At 48.9% G+C, this 21,697-nt stretch overlaps 1 protein-coding gene across 11 annotated transcripts in view; it reads right to left on the bottom strand.

The window, feature by feature from the left end:
* The window catches only part of C4H14orf39 (chromosome 4 C14orf39 homolog), a 702,704-nt gene that overhangs the window by 473,164 nt on the left and 207,843 nt on the right, over positions 1–21,697 (bottom strand). For 10 of the 11 annotated variants that reach the window (XM_029598172.1, XM_029598168.1, XM_029598166.1 and 7 more), the window contains one exon: positions 2,109–2,229. In XM_029598172.1, the coding sequence (XP_029454032.1) occupies positions 2,109–2,229 (121 nt within the window). The remainder of the gene's footprint in view (positions 1–2,108; positions 2,230–21,697) is intronic. The other variant, XM_029598170.1, reaches the window with a different exon arrangement.

Raw genomic sequence — 21,697 nt, 5'->3', positions numbered from 1 at the left:
CCTGGCTGTGGGTCATCGATGGAAAATCCTGCAGAAGTAATATGTGGCCTAGTAGATGGTAAATTATCGATCACATCTTGATACCTTTGTAAAAGGCGTCTATAAAAGGCCTCATCTTGAACTTCTGGAGGTTCCAGTGCAGGTTGTCCCGATGGTAGCGGGGATGTTGTCGATGTCGTGGTCGGTGGAAATGGCACCGATGGTATTGACCTCAAGGGGCTCGATGGAATATGAGCAAAGAGTGATGTGGATTGTGGTCCGAGCCTTGGTGTAGTTGTTATGAAACCAGTCGAAATCCTCGGCAGCAAGAAGGATGCCGTCATCGGTGGTACCACCAGTATCAGTATTACTACCGGCATCTATGCTGGAGGCATCGGCATCAACACGGACGGTGTCGGCATCGACAGAATCGTCGGAACATTTTGCTCTTTAAGAGCTTGTAGGACCGCTTGTCTTAATAATGTAGACAATTCCGGCAGTACAATTGGTGAAGTCACCGATGGTGTACGCAGTGGCGGTATTGAGGTGTCCATCGGCGAAATGGTTGGAATCGGCGAAGACGAAGGCCCAGGCATCGAAGGTGCCGGTGTTTCCTGTTGTCGGGGCCACTTTGGCATCGATTCATCCTGGGACATCGATGTAGAAGATGACGGATGGCGATGTTTGGATTTTTGGTGTTCTGCCGATTTAGTCGATAGTACCGATGATGGAGAGGACGGGCGATCACCAGATCCATCCGGACGTGGTTTTTTAAGCAAAGCCCTTTTGGTCGCTCTGGCCGGAGACGACCTCGATGATTTCGAGGGAGAAGGGATTAACTGAAGTTGAAACAGATGTTCCATCTTCTCTTGTCTGGCTTTCCGTCCTTTTACTGTCATTTCTGCACATTTGGGGCATGTACTGACATCGTGTTTTTCTCCGAGGCAGAGTACACACTCCAAATGCGGATCAGTTATCGACATATTCCTATTACAGACAGGGCACTTTTTGAATCCCGTCGCCATTTTGGAATCGACGGCTGTCGATGGATGCGCATGTGAGGAAAAAGATTCCCAAAAAATATGAGAATCAAAATGGTACTCACCAGCCGGCGAGCTTGAGAGCTCCTATGAGAGAGAATATGAAGAAAATATTTACTTTTTCAGTCACAATAATTGCGAAGAATGCAAGGGCTCTAGTCCCGCGATGCGAACGGCAGCGCGGAAAAGCGAAGACTGAAGAGAGACACCTGTGGCAGAGAATATCATGGTATGCTGGGCATGCTCAGTGGCCTCTCAGGGCCAGTCAAAAGTTTCTAGAAACTTTGACAGAAAGGTTTCCCGCGCTGGGCTCCGTTCGGTGACGTCACCCATCTGTGAGGACTAGCATCCTGCTTGTCCTGGGATAATAAGCTCTACCCCAGGACTCTGTACGGAGGACACACGAACAGAAGACAGACAGAAGAGTCAACAGTAGCACAAGTGAAATGTGGAACCATTTATCTACTTGGACTTTTATTTATTAGGAAAAAAATCACAATAAAGTTTATGTTGAACACACAAACTATGTCCAGACTGTTCATCCAGTACCAACATAAAGAGGAACAGTGACACACCTCCAGAGGGATTTCACTAAAACTAATACTTGAAATAAGGGTTAGATCTAGCTTGTGATATTGAGACTACATTTTTGTAAAACTTACTGTCCTGGAGCTGCCATGCTATATGAATGGATTTAACTGAAAGTTTTGTTTTCTCAAGGCCAGGAGCCTAAGTGGCTTTGTATTCTTTAGAACTTATATTTTCTTAATAAAAACAGCTCACTACCTACAATGCCTCTGGTCTGTGGCCTTGTCAGTCCAGTAGATCCCTCATATTGTTAAAAATGCAGGGTGGGCCACACAGTCAGTAGAAAATATGATTACTAGCATGCACTAAAAGTTGTGCATATGAGGCTCTTATGATTGGGATACCATTCCTCCTTTTTGGAAATTGTCTTAAAGATTATGTATAAAATTGGGTCAGATTGTACTCCACAATTGTATGTATATTTCTGAAGTATTTAATTACAGAATTCATTGAGATCCATTTTGGATTAAGATACAAGTTCAGGTTTTCATTATATCTTACCTGCTTAAAACATTTCATTTTCCTCTGTAGTTCACATGCCTCTTTTGTAAGATTAGAAGATCTATGTATGAGAAATGTAGCATCTTTCATAGTATTTTCTGTGTTTTTTCTCAAAGAAGCACTTTCAAGTTAAGGAGCGAGTTCTAAACAAGTACGGTATGTTGTTTTTCTTTTCTTATTATATTACAAATAAATATACAACAATCATGCTGACTGGCTTATCCCAGGCACTGCACATTCAAACACAGGGGACCAAAGTTCGCCCTGTCTATTAGGGACAACAGTATTAGGAATATCAAAGAGAGGAAATATATTCCAAACTTAAAGGGAGGGGAAGGGGAGAACTATTGCTGCCATACAGGGTGAAATGTACTAATGGCTAGCATAGCAGGCTATAAACCAGGAAGATCAAGGTTCAAATTCCACTGCGACTCTGTGGCCTTAGGCAAGTCACTTTACTCTCCATTGCCTTAGGTACAAATTTAGGCCTAGATGCATCAAGCTGCAGTGGTGTTGCCAGAATAGTGGGCCCCTCCCCCCAAAAACATCACAGCTTAATGGTGTGGCATTTTGTCTCGCGCAAAATACCATGGGACTAATCAACATGGCTAGTGGCCCTTTAGGAGCAATGGTGGCCCCAATCTCACAGGACTGCCAATGCCTTTAAAAAATTCCCCCAAAAATAACAAGTGTAGCAGGGGTCGAGGCAGGTCCCTGGCTCAACCCAGGGCTGCCACTTGAGGCAGTCCCAACATCCAGAAGTTAAAAAAGATTAAAGTTCATGCATGGCAACAGCCCCCCAACCCCTAACCCTGTCATCAATAAAGAATTTGAGCCACTACCCCCTACCTCCCTTTCCAAATACATAAATGCTGTCACTGTCCTCCACCCTGATAGTAATCCAAAATCATAGGAGGTATAGTGCCCCCCATACCACTCCTCCCCCATCCTACAAAAATATGAAAAATATCATTGGTAGTCAGTGGGATCCCCCAGCCCCCCAAACTTTGGGGCATGTCCAGCAAATATGTTAATATGAGCCCTCCAACCCACATCCCCTCCAAAGCCTCAAGAATCCAAGAGACAAAGTAACAAAGAATACATATACGTACAATGCAACAAATTAAACATCATCTCTACCTTCCTTCTGCATATAGATATTTTGTGAGCGTCTCTCCAAACATATTTCCAATCCACTACCATTAGTTTCAGATCAAGATTTCTATTCCATTGATCAATACATTTAAGTGGTGGATCCTCGAAGAGCAGTCCTCCCAGTATACCCTTATATAACAGAGAGATAGTCTTTCTTGGAATAACTTCCTGGAAAAATATCCTCTCAAATTGGAACAGAGGTGTAGGTTCCCAGCCCCCTTCCCAAAGGCGTCCAAGTACCTCCAACAAATGATCTTAAAAAGTTTGTGACTCCGCCCTTAGATCATACTCTGAGCATAAGTCCGAGAAAGATCTGGCCTCCACGCTCTCCTCCTCCAACAACTGCCCACAAATTTTAAACTAACCCTCCACCATTCCGCCACATCTCCACAACACGTATGCACTGAAAGGGAGGAATTGTTCCTCAAGCGAGAGACAGAGGAGGGGGTATGCGGTTACACCCACATGTACCCACAGCCCCCCACCCCCCAGCTTTAATGTATGCTACACAAGAAGGTCCATTCTTCCCACTCGTCTTATCTGCTAAGACAGCAGTGGCAAAAGCAACAAATAGGACAAGTCTGCTCCTTCCACTAAGGGAGTTGCGCTGATAGGAGTCTCTGTGCAGCCACACAAGAGCACCCTGCAGATGAGCAGCCCAGTAATAGGCCTATTATTTGGGAAGATTCCAGCCAACCCCCACCCCCTCCCTCCTTAGGCTCTACAAAGTGCGTATTTTAATTTGTGCCTTCTTAGAATGCCAAATGAACTTAGATAATATACTATTCAGTTTAATAAAAAAAAAAAAAAAAGCCATCAGGAAGGTAGCAGGGAAACACATACATTTGCCTTGGTAAGACATTCATCTTTAAAATACTTAAACATCTTGCTCAGGACACAAAATGATTATCCCATTCATTTAAATCCCTTTGTATCTTATTTATCACAAGAGCAAAGTTGGTTCAATATAGGGCTCCTGAGTCCTTGGGTATGTTAATTCTCAAATAACACATTCCATCCTGGGCTATCTTGAATGAGGAGAAGCATTCAGGGATATCCTGAATTGTGGCAGTCCCAATAGGAAAAATTTTGGATCTACTAACATTTATTTTATATCCTAAGTATCTGGCATATTCATGTAACAGATTTAGCAACTAGGGTTTGACAGGAAGAGCAGAACTTCATCTGTGTATAAAGCACAGGTAAGCACCTGTTGCTTACCTGTAACAGGTGTTCTCACAGGACAGCAGGATGTTAGTCCTCACATATGGGCGGACATATGTGATTGGGCTCCATCCTGATGATGTCACCCATATGTGAGGACTACCATCCTGCTTGATATTACGTATTCCATCCCCTCTATGTAAAAACCAGCTACACCCTAGCTTGATCAAACTCTCTCCACTAGAACCTCAATTGCTAGGTCGAAAACAATTGGGCATAGGTAACACCCCTGTCTGATTTATATCCGTTCATACAAATCCAGGCCTTAGGGTGATGATAAAGAGCTCTAATCCAGGCACAGAAAGGTGAAAGCCAAACCTCTCCAACACTGCAAACAGGAAAGGCCACCGAAGCCTGTCAAAGGCCTTTTCTGCGTCAAGTAAGACCACCAGTCCCAGGATTTTCTCTCTCTTAGCTAAAGATACTATATTAAACAACCATTGAGTGTTAGTGGTTGATACTCTGCCCTTAATGAACCTTGTCTAGTCAGGTATTCCATAACAGTTTCCATTCTAAGCTGAAGAACCTTAGCTAAGATTTTTATATCAGTATTCAAAGAAAAATTAGTTCTTACCTGTTAATTTTCGTTCCTGTAGTACCTCGGATCAGTCCAGACTGTGGGTTGAGCCTCCTTTCCAGCAGGTGGAGACAGACTAAAACTGAAAGGATATCCTATATGAGGATAGAGCCTATCCTGTAACCCTTCAGTATAACGAATGTCAAAGCAGAAAATAACAAAACCAGAATAGGATCAAGCAAGTAACCATAAAGCTCAATGAAGCAGATGTAGAACAATGTAATAGATATGGTATGACTAACCGCTCTTGCATATACTTGGTGCTGGGCAGTCAAGGCTTCCGGTGTATTTGCTCAGTATTCATGCACAAAAAAGATGTGTGGAAATCTACAAATCTATGAATTTGCAAGAGAAACAAGCTGCGAGAGGACAGAAAAAAAGACAAACAGGGAAGGGTGTCTGGACTGATCTGTGGGTACTACAGGAACGAAAATTAACAGGTAAGAATTAATTTTCCTTTCCCTGTACGTACCCGGATCAGTCCAGACTGTGGGATGTACCAAAGCTTCCCTAAACCGGGTGGGACCGAGACATTCCCGCTCGAAGCACTTGTAGCCCAAAAGAACCAAGAAGCGGAGCTTGCACATCCAGACGGTAGTGTCGAGCAAAAGTATGCAAGAACATCCAAGTGGCAGCACTGCAAATCTCCTGCGGAGAGACCGATTGACTGTCCGCCCAGGAAGTAGTTTGAGAACGCAGTGAATGAGCGTAAGGCCCTCGGGAACCGCCCGTCTTCGACAAAGAGAGGCCGAGGAGATTGCTTCCTTCAACCACCGCGCGATAGTGGTCTTAGAAGCCGGCGTACCCCGAATGGGCCCACTCCAGAGGACAAAAGATGAACCAAGACCTGAAAAGCCATGGGTAACCTGGAGATAGCGAAGTAGAACTCGTATAGTATCAAGTTTACGGAAATCGTCCCCAGTCACAGGGAAAAACGCAGGGAGTTCTGCCGACAAGTTGACATGGAGGTTAGAAGAACCTTCACTAAGAAGGAAGGGCCCGTCACGAGGGATACCCCGGAATCGGAAAATTGCAAAACAAAAGGTTCCCGACAGGACAGTACATGGATCACCGAGATCTGAAGAGCAGAAGAGATAGAGACCAGAAAGGCAGTCTTAAGCGTAAGAGCTTTCAAGGTAGCGCGACGGAGAGGTTCGAACAGAGCCACACAGAGGGCCTAAAGGATCAGACTAAAACTCCCCGACGGGCAAGCGGCCGAGAAGGTGGACGTAGATGCTTGATGCCCTTCAAGCACCAATCATATCCAGGTGGCCTGTTCAGTGATGACATTCTACCCGACCCAGGAGAGAGCCAAGAGGGGAGAAGATCTTCTTGGGGAAGAGAGGACTAACGAGATCGGGGCAGACAGCGCTGAGATACCCGACTCTGCACAAACAGCTTCAAACACGTTCCAGATACGCACGTACGCCAGGGAAGTCGACTGTTTCCGGGCCTGCAACAAGGTGAAGATGACCTCCTCCTAATAGCCCTTGCGCCTTAGGTGTCATCTTTCAAAAACCAGGCCGCTAGACAGGAGCGATCGGCCTGGTCGAAAAATACAGGTCCTTGACGAAGGAGCCGAGGAAAATGGCGTAGCCATAGAGGTCTGTCCGGCGGTAGGTTGAGAAAATCTGCAAATCACAGCCTGCACGACCACTCTGGTGCTACCAGAACCACGGGACCCCGGTGGAGTTCCATTCTTCTGAGAACTTTCCCGACCAGGGGCCACGGGGGGGGGGGGCGGGGGGGAACACGTACAGAAGGACGTCCGCCGGCCAAGGAGAGCCAAAGCATCTACACCCTCCGAGCCGTGTTCCCTCCAGCGGCGGAAGAACCAATTTGCCTTGAAATCGCAAAGGGTCGCCATGAGGCCCAGGTGGTGGGGGACCACCTGTCGACGATGAGATTCATGGCTGCATCAGAGAGTTCCCACTCCCCGGAATCGAGCAACGGACGACTGAGGAAATCGGCCTTAACATTCCCCTTGCCCACAATGTGGGAGGCTGCCAGGCACTGAAGATGTCGCTCTGCCCAGGCGAAGAGACGGCTGGTTTCCAGGGCCATCAGCGGACTGCGGGCGCCTCCTTGGCGATTGACAAGCCACAGTGGAGGAGCTGTCGGACAAGACCCGTATCGCCTTGCCGCGGATGAGGGGGAGAAACTCCAGAAGAGCTAGGAACATCGCCCGAGCCTCCAACCGAATGATGTGCCAGCGAGACTGAGCTGCCGGTCAGATCCCCTGGGCGTACTGGGAGAGGCAGACCGCACCCCAGCCCGAGAGACTGGCGTCCGTGGTTACTATCGTCCACTGAGGGACTCAGCGAGCTTTCCCTGTAGCAAATTTATTTATTTATTTATTTTTAGATTTTTATATACCGGTGTTCCTATATGAAATAAAGATCACATCGGTTTACATTGAAACAGAACATGAAAATTGCCAAAAGGCATTACATAGAACAAGGTTATGAAACTTGGAACAGTGTACATAAGTTCAAATTTAACAATAACATTGTAACATTGATGACCAAAAGATAAAGGAGAAAAAAAAAAAAAAAAAGACTTAAACAATTAAGTTGACAGGTCTTATTGAGCATAAAAATTATAACGTATAAGTGAGAAAGTCTCAAGTGTCCTGCAGCAAGAGATTAGATACCGAAGTAGGTAGTGGTATGGAAAATGGGGGTTTGTGAAGAAGATATGTTCTTGCTGGTTGGAGGGGAAAAAATGATGATCATGGTCCTGGAAAAGCTTGGCTAAAGAGCCAGGTTTTAAGTTTTTTTTTGAATGAAGAGTGGCAGAACTCAAGCCGAATGTCTGGTGGGAGCGCATTCCATTGAATGGGGCCTGCTGTAGATATGGCACGTTTATGATGCGAGGATTTTGTTGAAGGTACATAGAGTGTGCCTTTATATGCTCCTCTGATGGGTCTAGAGGAGGAGTGAGGGCGTAGTTGGTTACATAATTGAAGAGGAGAGATATTGTGAATGGATTTATGAATTACGGTGAGTACTTTATATAGGATCCTTTGCTTTATAGGCAGCCAGTGGAGGAGCTTGAGAATGGGGGTGATGTGATCTCTTTTATTCGTATTGGTAAGGATTCTGGCTGCAGAGTTCTGTAGCATTTGGAGGGGTTTGATGGATGAATATGGAAGGCCAAAGAGAAGCGAATTGCAATAGTCGACTTTTGATAGAATAATGGCTTGTAGGACCATCCGAAAATCGTTGAAATAAAGAAGAGGCTTCAATTTTTTTAAGACTTGTAACTTATAAAAACAGTCTTTGGTGGTTGTGCTTATGAATTTTTAAAATTGAGCTGATTGTCTAGCATGATACCTAGATCTCGAACATGTGGTGAGTGATTTAATATGGGAGTGGATGAGTTGAGTAGGTCAGCTGGGTTTAGAAGTTTGATGTTGATGTCTTGATTGATGATTAGGATCTCAGTTTTGTTGTTGTTAAGAATGAGGCAAAGGCTGGAGAGAAGATGATTGATCTGTTGCAAACAATTGTTCCAGTGAGCCAAGGTTTTTTGTAAGGATTCTGAGATTGGGATGAGTATCTGGATGTCATCCGCGTAGAGATAGTGAGTTAGGTTTAGTTTAGTAAGTAGATGACATAGAGGTAAGAGGTAAATGTTGAAGAGGGTAGGGGAAAGGGAGGAACCCTGAGGGACCCCCCGGTTGGAAGGGATCGGTTGTGATTCTTTGTTGTTAATCTTTACTTTGAATTGTCTATTTGCTAGGAAGGATTTGAACCAGCTGAAGACTGTTCCTTTAATGCCTATATCTGCCAGACATTTTAATAGAGATGAATGGTTGACAGTGTCAAAGGCTGCAGAGAGATCTAGTAGTATCAAAAGATGTGGTTGTTTTTTGTCCATATTAGATAGAATAGAATCGGTAAGAGAGATAAGGAGAGATTCAGTGCTTAACGATTTCCGAAAGCCATACTGGGAAGATACAAGAATGTTGTTTTCTTCCAAATATTCAGATAGTTGTTTATTGACTATCTTTTCCATAATTTTGGCGATCAATGGCAGATTAGCTATTGGGCGGAAGTTAGCTGGATCTGTGGTTGGAAGGTTAGGTTTTTTAAGTAGAGGTTTGAGAATGGCTAATTTAAGTTGGTCAGGAACTAGACCCTGGGAGAGAGAGCAGTTAATGATGTCTGCAATTGGTTTTGATATGGAGTTTCTTATTGCAATGAGAAGGTTAGTAGGAATTGTGTCTAAGGGATGAGATGACGGTTTCATTTTTTTAAGTATGTTTTCTATCTCAAGTGCTGAAGTGGTCTCGAAAGTTTCCAGCGTTGTATTTAGTTGAGGTGAGGTAATGTGAGGGAAAGGGGGATATGAAAAAGATGATGAGAAAGAGATAGTCAGTTTGTCAATTTTATCCTTAAAGTATTCTGCTAGTTCTGATGCTTTGTTGAGTGCTTGATCATCAGGAATGGTAGGAGGTGATGGTTTAGTGAGAGCTGAAACGTAGGAGAAAAGTGCTTTTGAATCAAATATGAAATGATGTATTTTTTTTGAGAAAAAATCTCTCTTTGTTCTCAGTATGGTGATCCTATAAGCATTGAGGGAGGTTTTATAAATAGCTAATGTTGTGGGGGATGGGTTTCTCCTCCAAGTGTGTTCTTTATTTCTTAGCTCTTGTTTAAGCAGCTTCAGTTCTGGGGTGAACCAGGGTTTCCTGTTGTCTGGCGAAGGTTGTACTACTTTTGTGATGGAAGGGCAGGTAATGTCTGCGATCTTTTTGGTGATGTTGCACCATGAGGTGGTGGCTGTAGATGCGTTGGAGAGATCGAGATGTAATAATTCATTAGTGAACTGATTGATGAGAAGGTCTGTAGAACAAGGTTTCCTGAATTGAATAGTGTTTTTTTGGGAACGAAAGTGGAGGATGTTGTGAAAGCTTGAAGGTCGTGTTGATGATTTGATGGTCCGACCAAGGGACAGGTGAACATGTGATTGTATTTGTGTTTGAGATGCACTGATTAATGAAAATAAGGTCTAAAGTGTGACCTGCTTTGTGGGTAGGGGCTTTTATAATTTGTGTGAAGCCCATGTAGTTGAGAGCCGAGAGTAGGGTAACACAATTTGGGGATTGTGGTGAAGCATCGACATGTAAGTTGAAATCACCCAGTAAGATGGCAGGTTTGTCTGGGTTGAAGTATTTGGCAGAGAGTTCAATGACTGGTGAAGGGTCAGAATCTAAAGATCCTGGTGGAGCGTAGATTAGGCCAATTTGTAAATGATCAGATTTAAAGAAAGAGAGCTCTAATTTTGATGTGGTATATGAATGTTGTAAAGATATTCTTAGGCCTTTCTTGGCTGCGAGAAGCAGACCTCCTCCCTTTCTTTTGATTCTAGGTATGGAGAATAAATCATAAAGCTGAGTTGGTAGTTGATTTAACAGAGCTAAATCTGAAGGTTTAAACCACGTTTCTGTGATTGCACAGATATCTGGGTTTACTTCAGTAAGGTAGTCGTTTAAGATATGAGTTTTTTTTGAAAGTGATTGAGCATTGAATAGAGTAAGAGATAACAGAGAAAGGCCGAGGAATTGTGTGATTGGTGAAATCATTATTGGAATTAGCCTTTGATGACGGTTGTAGTGTTGTGGGAGAGGCTTAGTTTGATGTTTACGTTGATTCTTGATGATTGGTATGGAGTATTCGCCATGGCAAACATGGTGATGTATAGGGATAGGGAAACCAAGAAGCATGTTGATCTGTTTGTGTGGTATAGAGAGAATATTAGAGGCTTACTCGAGTGCTCCAAAGAAGATGAAGATTCAAGGGCCAGTAAACTGGCTTATTATTGACCCGAAGCTGGCTTTAGGATCAGGGAACACTATCTGTTGAGGTTCCAGGGTTTGTGGAGATTTTGGATTACAATTTCAATTTGTTTTCCTGTTGATGAATAAAGCTTGGGATCTATTCTCGTCTCCCTTACACGAATCAGCTGACTTGAATCTTGTTGCCAATGTAATTTATAGATTTAAAGATGATATGCTGAATTCTAATCAAGGTATGAAAGGAGAATTAAGCAGATAATGAAAAAGAGTATGATCTCAGGGGCTGCACGAAGGGGCGCAGAAAGGGGCAAGCCCCTTTGTCGCGCGCCAAAGGCGCGCGACGCCGGAGAGATGTGAAATTTAAAATCCCTCTCGTCTCCCCGATTGGATGGTAAGTCTGGAGGGAGGGACTTAGCTGTTGTGCTGTGATGCTGTCTGTGCGATCGCAGATCAGGCTCGCCGGGGGGAAGGGAACAAAAAGGCCTTACCCCGACGGGTCTGGGCGCCGATCGCGCAGGCCTTCCTGTTGCAGCGGCAGCAGAAGCGGTAGCGGTAGCGTCAGCAGCAGCGGCGGCCTCAGGTTGTTATTGTCAGCGGTGCCGGAGAGATGTGAAATTTAAAATCCCTCTCGTCTCCCCGATTGGATGGTAAGTCTGGAGGGAGGGACTTAGCTGTTGTGCTGTGATGCTGTCTGTGCGATCGCAGATCAGGCTCGCCGGGGGGAAGGGAACAAAAAGGCCTTACCCCGACGGGTCTGGGCGCCGATCGCGCAGGCCTTCCTGTTGCAGCGGCAGCAGAAGCGGTAGCGGTAGCGTCAGCAGCAGCGGCGGCCTCAGGTTGTTATTGTCAGCGGTGCCGGAGAGATGTGAAATTTAAAATCCCTCTCGTCTCCCCGATTGGATGGTAAGTCTGGAGGGAGGGACTTAGCTGTTGTGCTGTGATGCTGTCTGTGCGATCGCAGATCAGGCTCGCCGGGGGGAAGGGAACAAAAAGGCCTTACCCCGACGGGTCTGGGCGCCGATCGCGCAGGCCTTCCTGTTGCAGCGGCAGCAGAAGCGGTAGCGGTAGCGTCAGCAGCAGCGGCGGCCTCAGGTTGTTATTGTCAGCGGCGCCGGAGAGAGGTGAAATTTAAAATCCCTCTCGTCTCCCCGATTGGACGGTAAGTCTGGAGGGAGGGACTTAGCTGTTGTGCTGTGATGCTGTCTGTGCGATCGCAGATCAGGCTCGCCGGGGGGAAGGGAACAAAAAGGCCTTACCCCGACGGGTCTGGGCGCCGATCGCGCAGGCCTTCCTGTTGCAGCGGCAGCAGAAGCGGTAGAGGTAGCGTCAGCAGCAGCGGCGGCCTCAGGTTGTTATTGTCAGCGGCGCCGGAGAGAGGTGAAATTTAAAATCCCTCTCGTCTCCCCGATTGGATGGTAAGTCTGGAGGGAGGGACTTAGCTGTTGTGCTGTGATGCTGTCTGTGCGATCACAGATCAGGCTCGCCGGGGGGAAGGGAACAAAAAGGCCTTACCCCGACGGGTCTGGGCGCCGATCGCGCAGGCCTTCCTGTTGCAGCGTCAGCAGCAGCGGCGGCCTCAGGTTGTTATCGTCAGCGGCGCCGGAGAGATGTGAAATTTAAAATCCCTCTCGTCTCCCCGATTGGATGGTAAGTCTGGAGGGAGGGACTTAGCTGTTGTGCTGTGATGCTGTCTGTGCGATCGCAGATCAGGCTCGCCGGGGGGAAGGGAACAAAAAGGCCTTACCCCGACGGGTCTGGGCGCCGATCGCGCAGGCCTTCCTGTTGCAGCGGCAGCAGAAGCGGTAGCGGTAGCGTCAGCAGCAGCGGCGGCCTCAGGTTGTTATTGTCAGCGGTGCCGGAGAGATGTGAAATTTAAAATCCCTCTCGTCTCCCCGATTGGATGGTAAGTCTGGAGGGAGGGACTTAGCTGTTGTGCTGTGATGCTGTCTGTGCGATCGCAGATCAGGCTCGCCGGGGGGAAGGGAACAAAAAGGCCTTACCCCGACGGGTCTGGGCGCCGATCGCGCAGGCCTTCCTGTTGCAGCGGCAGCAGAAGCGGTAGCGGTAGCGTCAGCAGCAGCGGCGGCCTCAGGTTGTTATTGTCAGCGGCGCCGGAGAGAGGTGAAATTTAAAATCCCTCTCGTCTCCCCGATTGGACGGTAAGTCTGGAGGGAGGGACTTAGCTGTTGTGCTGTGATGCTGTCTGTGCGATCGCAGATCAGGCTCGCCGGGGGGAAGGGAACAAAAAGGCCTTACCCCGACGGGTCTGGGCGCCGATCGCGCAGGCCTTCCTGTTGCAGCGGCAGCAGAAGCGGTAGAGGTAGCGTCAGCAGCAGCGGCGGCCTCAGGTTGTTATTGTCAGCGGCGCCGGAGAGAGGTGAAATTTAAAATCCCTCTCGTCTCCCCGATTGGATGGTAAGTCTGGAGGGAGGGACTTAGCTGTTGTGCTGTGATGCTGTCTGTGCGATCACAGATCAGGCTCGCCGGGGGGAAGGGAACAAAAAGGCCTTACCCCGACGGGTCTGGGCGCCGATCGCGCAGGCCTTCCTGTTGCAGCGTCAGCAGCAGCGGCGGCCTCAGGTTGTTATCGTCAGCGGCGCCGGAGAGAGGTGAAATTTAAAATCCCTCTCGTCTCCCCGATTGGATGGTAAGTCTGGAGGGAGGGACTTAGCTGTTGTGCTGTGATGCTGTCTGTGCGATCGCAGATCAGGCTCGCCGGGGGGAAGGGAACAAAAAGGCCTTACCCCGACGGGTCTGGGCGCCGATCGCGCAGGCCTTCCTGTTGCAGCGGCAGCAGAAGCGGTAGCGGTAGCGTCAGCAGCAGCGGCGGCCTCAGGTTGTTATTGTCAGTGGTGCCGGAGAGAGGTGAAATTTAAAATCCCTCTCGTCTCCAAATGAGGAAGGGAAAGCTACCACTACAAGTCGGCGACGGTAAGGCCCAAAAAAACGGGAGGACTGTGTGAAACTGTTCCGACACTGTCTGCCAATGGGACAGCAAAGCTTTCTGGAACGGTAGCATATGAGCAAAAGCCCAAGGGACAAGGTCGATGGCAGACGCCAAGGGGCCCGAGACCCACAGGCAGACACAGGCCGCCGGAGAAGGCAGCAAGACCCGACTCTGAAACTGGCCGATCAACTCAAGAGCCCACGAGCGAGGCAAGAAGACCTTGCCCACCCGGTTGTCCAGGTGGGCTCCCAGGAATCCTAACTCCTGGAAGGGCTGAAGGTAGCTCTTGGAGAAATTCAGTATGCCCCCGAGAGACGCGAGGAGAGGTAACACGTGATCCTCCGCCTGCCGGTGAGAGCCTCCGCCTTGGCCCTGACAAGCCAGACGTCCCGGTAGGGGTGAATAAGCATCCCTTTCCGGCGGAGAGCTGCTGCCACCACCACGACTTTGGTGAAGGTGCGAGGTGCCGTCGCGAGACCAAAAGGAAGCGCCCTGAACTGGAAGTCCCAGTGGAGGATGTGAACGCGAAGAGACTACGGTAGCCGCGATGAATTGGAATATGGAAACACGCCTCTGTCAAAGCAAGTGAGGCGAGGAACTCTCCGGGGCGAAACGGCACGAGGACCACTCGCAGAGTTTTCATGTGGAAAATGGGATCTTGAGGGCCCGGTTGACTCTTGTGAGGTCTAAGATCGGACGAAGTCCCGTCCTGTTAGGGAACGACGAAGTAAATAGAATACTGGCCTGCGGCAAGTTTTCTGTCTGGAACCGGGACCACCGCGCCCAGACACAGGGGCCAGGTGGGGGTTTGCTCCACCGCTTGCCACTGGGACTGACCGCACGGGGAAAATAGAAAAAGGATCTCGAGAATCTGGAGCAAAGCAAAGGCGTACCCGTCTCTGAGGACGTCGAGGACCGGACTTTGGAGGACGGATCGGCCGACCAATGGCGCAGCCAGAGGAGCCATTTGGCAGACCTCGCCATAGTCATCGCTTTTGCCTGGACGTGGAGAAGGTCGTAAGCGCAGCCTCTGCCTATGGGGGATCCCGGGTGCAGAGCAAGTTTGAACCCACCTGAGACCTGCCCACAGCATGAGGCTGCTGCAAATAGGCGCACGCACCCCCAGCGCCAGGACATCAAAAATGCGCATCACATGAGCCTTGAGCATGCGGACCTGTGCTGCTTTAAAAGCCAGGAAAACCTCCTGTATTGTGGTCGCATAAGTAGTCCCTGGAGGGATTATTGTCTTTTGGGTTTTTGTTTGTTTTTTTTTTAAAACTAAACATACCTCCGGGAGGGGGAGCTTATCTAGTGCACGGCCCGCCTAGAGTCCCGACTCAGGAGTGTTCCATTCCCGCAGGCGCTACAACTTGTGCATGGGATGAGAGGGGAAGGCGATTGCCGGATCCCTGATTCCCACCAGGATCGGGTCCACATCCTTGGATATGGACCCGGTCCTGGCGGAAATACCCCTCCACCCCGTAAGGGGTGGAAGGGTATTCTCCGCATCCGGATTAGCAGCAGGATCCGGGGGTACTGGATCCACCGGGAGGTTGGGGGAGGGGCACTCCCGGGACCACCTGCGCCCCAAGGGACCCCGGGGGCTCCGCAGCCGGTCTAACCGTCAACGGCGCGGAGCGAGGAAAATTTTTTTTTTTTTTTTTTGCTGGGGGAGAACCTTCCTCCTCTTCCTGCAGGCTAGCTAAATAAAATCTTCGCAGGAGGAGGGCAAAATCAGATACAAAATGAGCCCTGGAAGTCCCAGAGAGGCAAGAGGGTGACAGAAAACCCATCCTGGGGGGGCCAGGGGGCTGAAATCTGGGGGTAGCTGCAAAAAAAATCGGCCCCTCCCCCCAGCGAGCTCCGAAAATGGAGCAGACAAAAAATCCAAAATGGCCACCATTCCCGGGCTTTCCCGGCCTGGCCAAGCTCTGGGGAGTTGATCCCTGGGCTAAATTTGCCAGCCCTGCCGAGGAGGGACCTACCCCACCTGGCAGGGAGGCAGAGAAGAGATCCCCTCGTAAAAAAACACGAAGGGGCTGGCAGAGAAGAGGCAGGCTGCCTGCCACGGCAAAGAGAGAGCCGCCCTGAAGAAAAAAAGGCTGCAGAGAAAAAGTTTGACAGCCTGGAGGCCCGGAGTGAAGCAGGGGGGAAACCTGCTGACTCCTGCCTGTCTGGTTGCCGGTTCAACCCAGGTGGGGGAGAAAGACACAGAATATTGGTCTGCTGCTGTAAGTAAGTATTAAAAGCACTGGAAGCACTTTTAAACTTAAGCCTGTTTCTGTGTTACTTTTTTTTTTTTTTGTAAATAAACTGAGCACAGCAACTTAACATTAAGACCCTTCGGCAGCCGGGGGGGGAGAGACGAGCCCTGGACAGACTCGGTCCCCACACCTGGAAGCGGTAACAGACACAGGCTATGCACTGCACAAGGGGCAAAGCCCCCCTAAGTCCGGCAAGAGCCAGGAGACGGAACTGTCTCCTGAAGAAAAAATCCACAACTTCCTGACTAAACTTTTTAACTTTATTTTAACAGGAAGAAAACAACTACAAAATCCCTAAGGAATAAGTACTTGCTTGATCCCAGAAGGAAGGAAGAGAAAGAAGGCTGACTAGCCTAGATCAGGAGACTGAAGGGAGATGTGCTGCACCTGCTGGAGACAGACAAATACTGAAGGGTTACAGGATAGGCTCTATCCTCATATAGGATATCCTTTCAGTTTTAGTCTGTCTCCACGTGCTGGAAAGGAGGCTCAACCCACAGTCTAGACTGATCCGGGTACGTTCAGGGAATAAGGATTGGCCAATATTTGCCAGGATGCAATCAGTCTTTCCCTTTCTTGTATTAAGCACTACTGTGGCTTACAATAGACTGTTAACAGTATCAGGAAATGTCTGCAACCATCTAAATAAATCAAGTAGGGGAGCAAAGATTTTTATAAAAATCAAGAGTAAAGCCATCCAGCCCTGGACTTTTGCCATGTGGCAGTTCACTTATAGCTCTCCTAATCTTCTCTAAAGTAACAGGCGCAGCCAGCTGAGTACGCTGTACCTCTATGAGCTTTGGGAGGATCGTTTGATCAAAGTAGCCAGCGACCTCTTTCTCACTGCACCCTTCAGGGGACGAGTACAGTTCAGCATGGAACTCCCTAAAAATGTGATTAATCTCACGGAGGGGATGTCACCCTATCATGTTTTCCTCATATACAAAATTCATGTGTGTTTGCAGGCCCTGTTTTCATGTTCATTCATTTAATATGTAGTGAATTTAAGTGACCCTCTATTCCAAGAATCTGAAGTTCTTCGACTCTTGCCTGCATTTCTGCAACTGCTGGTACACTCTAGGAAAAACAAGTGTTTTTATGTTTATTTTCCAACTGACAAATCCTATGTTCTAGAGATTGTTCTTTCCTACACCTCTCCTTATTGAGATGACTAGCAAAGCTAATAATACAGCCTCTCAAAACAGCCTTTAGTGTCTCCCACAGAACAACAGGGGATTGCTCCACCCCCTCATAAACCTTATGCAACTCTTTAAGAGCCCCAGAGATCATTTCACAAAACTTTTCATTTCCCAAAAGCTACGCATTGAGTTGCCAACCCCTGTCCATCTCCGTCCTCTGAGACAGCAATATAAGCAAGAGTATTGGATGGTGATCTGATAAAGAGCATAAATGAATATCCATATGACCCACCATGGACATCAACTTCCCATCACACAGGAAGAAATCTATTCGATAATAATCATTATGTCTAGGGGAGAAATGTGCGTAAACTCTGCCTGTACTCTCCAAAGATCAATGACCTCCTAGGTGCTGCAGTAGATATTTATTTATTTATTTATTTAGCACTTTTATATACCGACTTTCCAATAACAGAGTTACTGATCAATTCGGTTTACATTCTAAACAGAAACATTGACAAGTTAATGTCTTACAATATCAAATGTCTTGCAATATCAAAATAGGCAGATATCAAAGATAGGCAGATATCAGATATCAAAATAGGCAGATATCAAATGTCTTGCAATATCAAAAAGGCAGATATCAAAGACTATCTGCCTTTTTTCTAATCATTCTGCCTTGGAAAAGCGGTCCATTTTGGGGTCCAGACAACAGTTCCATACCCCTCTTAAAATATATGGAGCTGTCAAAAAAACACCTAGCTATTCTGTCAGTTGTCTGTAATATGTCTGCTGCCCCTCATTAACAACATATACATTTACCAACACGAATGACTCCCCATATAGACTGCATTCTAGGGCCACAAAATGTCCATCAGGATCAGATAAAGTTTTATCAACACCAAAGGACAATCACTGTGAATTAATATGCAGACTCCCATGCTTTTAGTAGTATGGGAGGCAGAAAACATCTATAACTTTTTACGTTCTGCTTCCAACAGGTGGGGTTCTCTTGCAGGAAAAGCAATCTTTGCCCCTCGGACTTCAGAAAATTCAGGGTTCTCTTTCTCTTAATAGACGTTCCAATATCCTGTACATTGAAGGATAATATTTATTGTCATATCCAATATTTAAGACCAGAAACTAAACAACAACAGTCTGTCTGAGAAGTCATGCCAACCCATTTTTGTAAAAAAAACATTCCCCCCTTCAAATCAACCAACTCCCCCAAATCAACAGTAAAAGAAAATTATTCCTTACCTGCTAATTTTCGTTCCTGTAGTACCAAGGATCAGTCCAGACGGTGGGTTATGTTCCCCGTCCAGCAGATGGAGTCAGAACAGACTTCGAGGGACGTCACCAGTATAAGCCAGTGCTCCCTCTGCTGGAGCTCAGTATCCCGTATAGCAAAGCCCAAAGGACCCGAAAGGGATTGAATCAAGTTACTCAACATACCTGAAAAACAGGCACGGAACTGCAATAACAATGAACCGCCAACGAGCGGTAAGAACCCAACTTGTAGAGAGCTGTGCAACATAGAAACAAGGCACAAACAGCAGGTAATAGAAGATATCGACAGGCATCAGAACCGAGCAGAAGCAGAAAGATCCCAGAGTGGTGGGCGTCTGGACTGATCCTTGGTACTACAGGAACGAAAATTAGCAGGTAAGGAATAATTTTCTTTTCCCTGTACGTACCAGGATCAGTCCAGACGGTGGGATGTACCAAAGCTTCCCTAAACCGGGTGGGCCCCTGAAAGCCCTGCTCGGAGAACCTGGGCACCAAAGTGTCCCATGGAGGACGACGCCAGGTGCAGTCGATAATGTCGTGAAAAGGTATGCAGCGACTTCCACGTCGCTGCTCGGCAGATCTCCTGGGAGGAGACGGAGCGAGATTCCGCCCAGGACGCCGCCTGCGAGCGGGTGGAATGAGCGATAACCCCGCTAGGCGGAAGACGGCCAGCTCCAATGTAGGAGACCGAGATCGCCTCTTTAAGCCATCGTGCAATCGTTGTCTTCGAGGCCTGACGCCCCTTCTTCGGACCGGACCAGAGAACGAAGAGATGATCTGAGAGCCGGAAATCATTGGTCACCTCCAGATAGTGACGCAAGGTGCGCTTGACATCCAAGAAACGAAGAGACCTAGGCTCGCTGGGTCCAAAGGACGGAAGTTCCACCGTCTGATTCAAGTGAAAAGACGAGACAACCTTCGGAAGGAAGGAAGGTACGGTGCGCAGGGAGACTCCGGAATCCGTGAACCTGAGATAAGGCTCCCTGCAAGATAACGCTTGTAGCTCCGAGACACGACGCGCAGAGCAGATGGCCACAAGGAAGACCGCCTTTAGAGTCAGATCCTTGAGGGTCGCCCCACGTATCGGCTCAAAAGGTGCCCCGGACAAGGCTCGAAGCACCAAGTTGAGACTCCAGGAGGGACAAGGATCCCGGACAGGAGGGCGCACATGTTTGACCCCCTTGAGGAAACGGGCAACGTCCGGTTGCAGGAGAAGAGAGCCATCCGCGCGCACGAAGGAACTCAGGGCCGACACCTGGACTCGTAGGGAATTATAGGCGAGTCCCTTATCCAGACCATCCTGAAGGAACTGCAGAATCGACGGGACAGACGCCTCCGTGGGTCGGATCCCCCTGGAAGAACACCAGACGTCGAACGTTCTCCAAACTCGCACATAAGCAACAGAAGTAGAAGACTTCCGGGCCCGCAGCATTGTAGAAACTACCGCCTCAGGGTAGCCCCTGCGTCGAAGGCGGCGCCGTTCAAAAGCCATGCCGCAAGACAGAAGAGTTCGGCCTGGTCGAAATATACTGGACCCTGGCGCAGGAGCCGAGGAAGATGACCGAGCCGAAGCGGGCCGTCCACCGCCAGCTGGAGAAGGTCCGCAAACCAGGGCCTGCGCGGCCACTCCGGAGCGACGAGAACCACAGGACCTTGATGATTTTCTATCCTGCGGAGCGTTTTGCCCACCAGGGGCCACAGAGGAAAAACGTAGAGCAGCCGACGAGTCGGCCACGGAAGGGCTAGGGCATCCACCCCCTCCGCGCCTCGTTCCCTCCGGCGACTGAAAAACCGAGGTGCCTTGGCGTTGGCGGCCGTGGCCATCAGATCGAAATGCGGTGCGCCCCACCGCTGAATCACCAACCGCATCGCCTCGGCGGAGAGCTCCCATTCGCCGGGATCCAGTTGTTGACGACTGAGAAAGTCCGCCTGGATATTGTCCACTCCGGCGATGTGAGAAGCTGCGATCCTGACTAGATGCCTTTCCGCCCACTCCATTAGGGGGGTCGACTCCAGGGAGACATGTTTGCTCTTCGTGCCTCCCTGTCGATTGATATAGGCCACCGTGGTGGCATTGTCGGAGAGGATTCGTACTTCCCTGTTCCGGACCAGGGGAAGGAACCGCTGTAGTGCCAGCCGCACCGCCCTGGTCTCCAGACGGTTGATCGGCCAGGTCGCCTCTGTCGGGGACCACGTGCCCTGTGTTGCGCTGCGGTCGCAGACGGCGCCCCAGCCCACGAGGCTGGCATCGGTAGTGACCACCACCCAAGTGGGCACATCGAGAGAGACACCCTGAGCCAGATTCGTCGGTATCAGCCACCAGTCCAGACTGTCCCTGGCGACAGAGGGGAGAGGAAGGATCACCTGATAATCCTGGGACACCGGGTTCCACCTGGAGAGGAGGGACGCCTGCAGAGGGCGCAGGTGCGCAAAAGCCCAGGGCACCATATCGATGGTGGACGCCATCACTCCCAGCAACTGAAGATAATCCCGGGAAGTGGGCTCCTGCAAAGCTGAAAAATGACAGACATGCTCCCGCAACGACTGAGCCTTGTCCGGACGCAAAAACACCTTGCCCTGCAGCGTGTCGAAGCTGGCACCCAGGAAGTCCAGGCGCTGAGAAGGAACCAAAGAACTCTTGGCGAAGTTCACTACCCATCCCAGGGATTGTAGGACCTGGACCACCCTGGTCACCGACTCGTGTCCGTGGGCAAAGGACTTCGATCGAATCAGCCAATCGTCCAGATAGGGATGGACAAGTATCCCGTCCCTGCGGAGAGCCGCGGCGACGACAACCATGATCTTGGTGAAGGTGCGAGGCGCTGTCGCTAGACCGAACGGGAGAGCTGTGAACTGGAAGTGCTGGCCCAGAACCTTGAAGCGGAGAAAACGACGATGCGCCGGCAGGATGGGAATGTGCAAATAGGCCTCCGTCAGATCCAAGGAGGCCAGAAATTCCCCTCGATGAACCGCTGCAATCACCGAGCGCAGCGTCTCCATGCGGAACCGGCTGACTCGCAGAGACCTGTTGACTTCCTTGAGATCGAGAATGGGCCGGAAGGAACCGTCCTTCTTTGGCACGACGAAGTAGATAGAATAATGACCCGAGCCCACCTCGCCGAAGGGGACGGGGGCAATGGCTCCTATGCCCTGAAGACGATCCAGAGTCTGCTGTATCGCCGCCCGCTTG

This window comes from Rhinatrema bivittatum, chromosome 4 (assembly GCF_901001135.1).
Source record: "Rhinatrema bivittatum chromosome 4, aRhiBiv1.1, whole genome shotgun sequence".
In the NCBI taxonomy this organism is placed as follows: domain Eukaryota; kingdom Metazoa; phylum Chordata; class Amphibia; order Gymnophiona; family Rhinatrematidae; genus Rhinatrema; species Rhinatrema bivittatum.
This window is presented reverse-complemented; position numbering and strand designations above follow the sequence as displayed.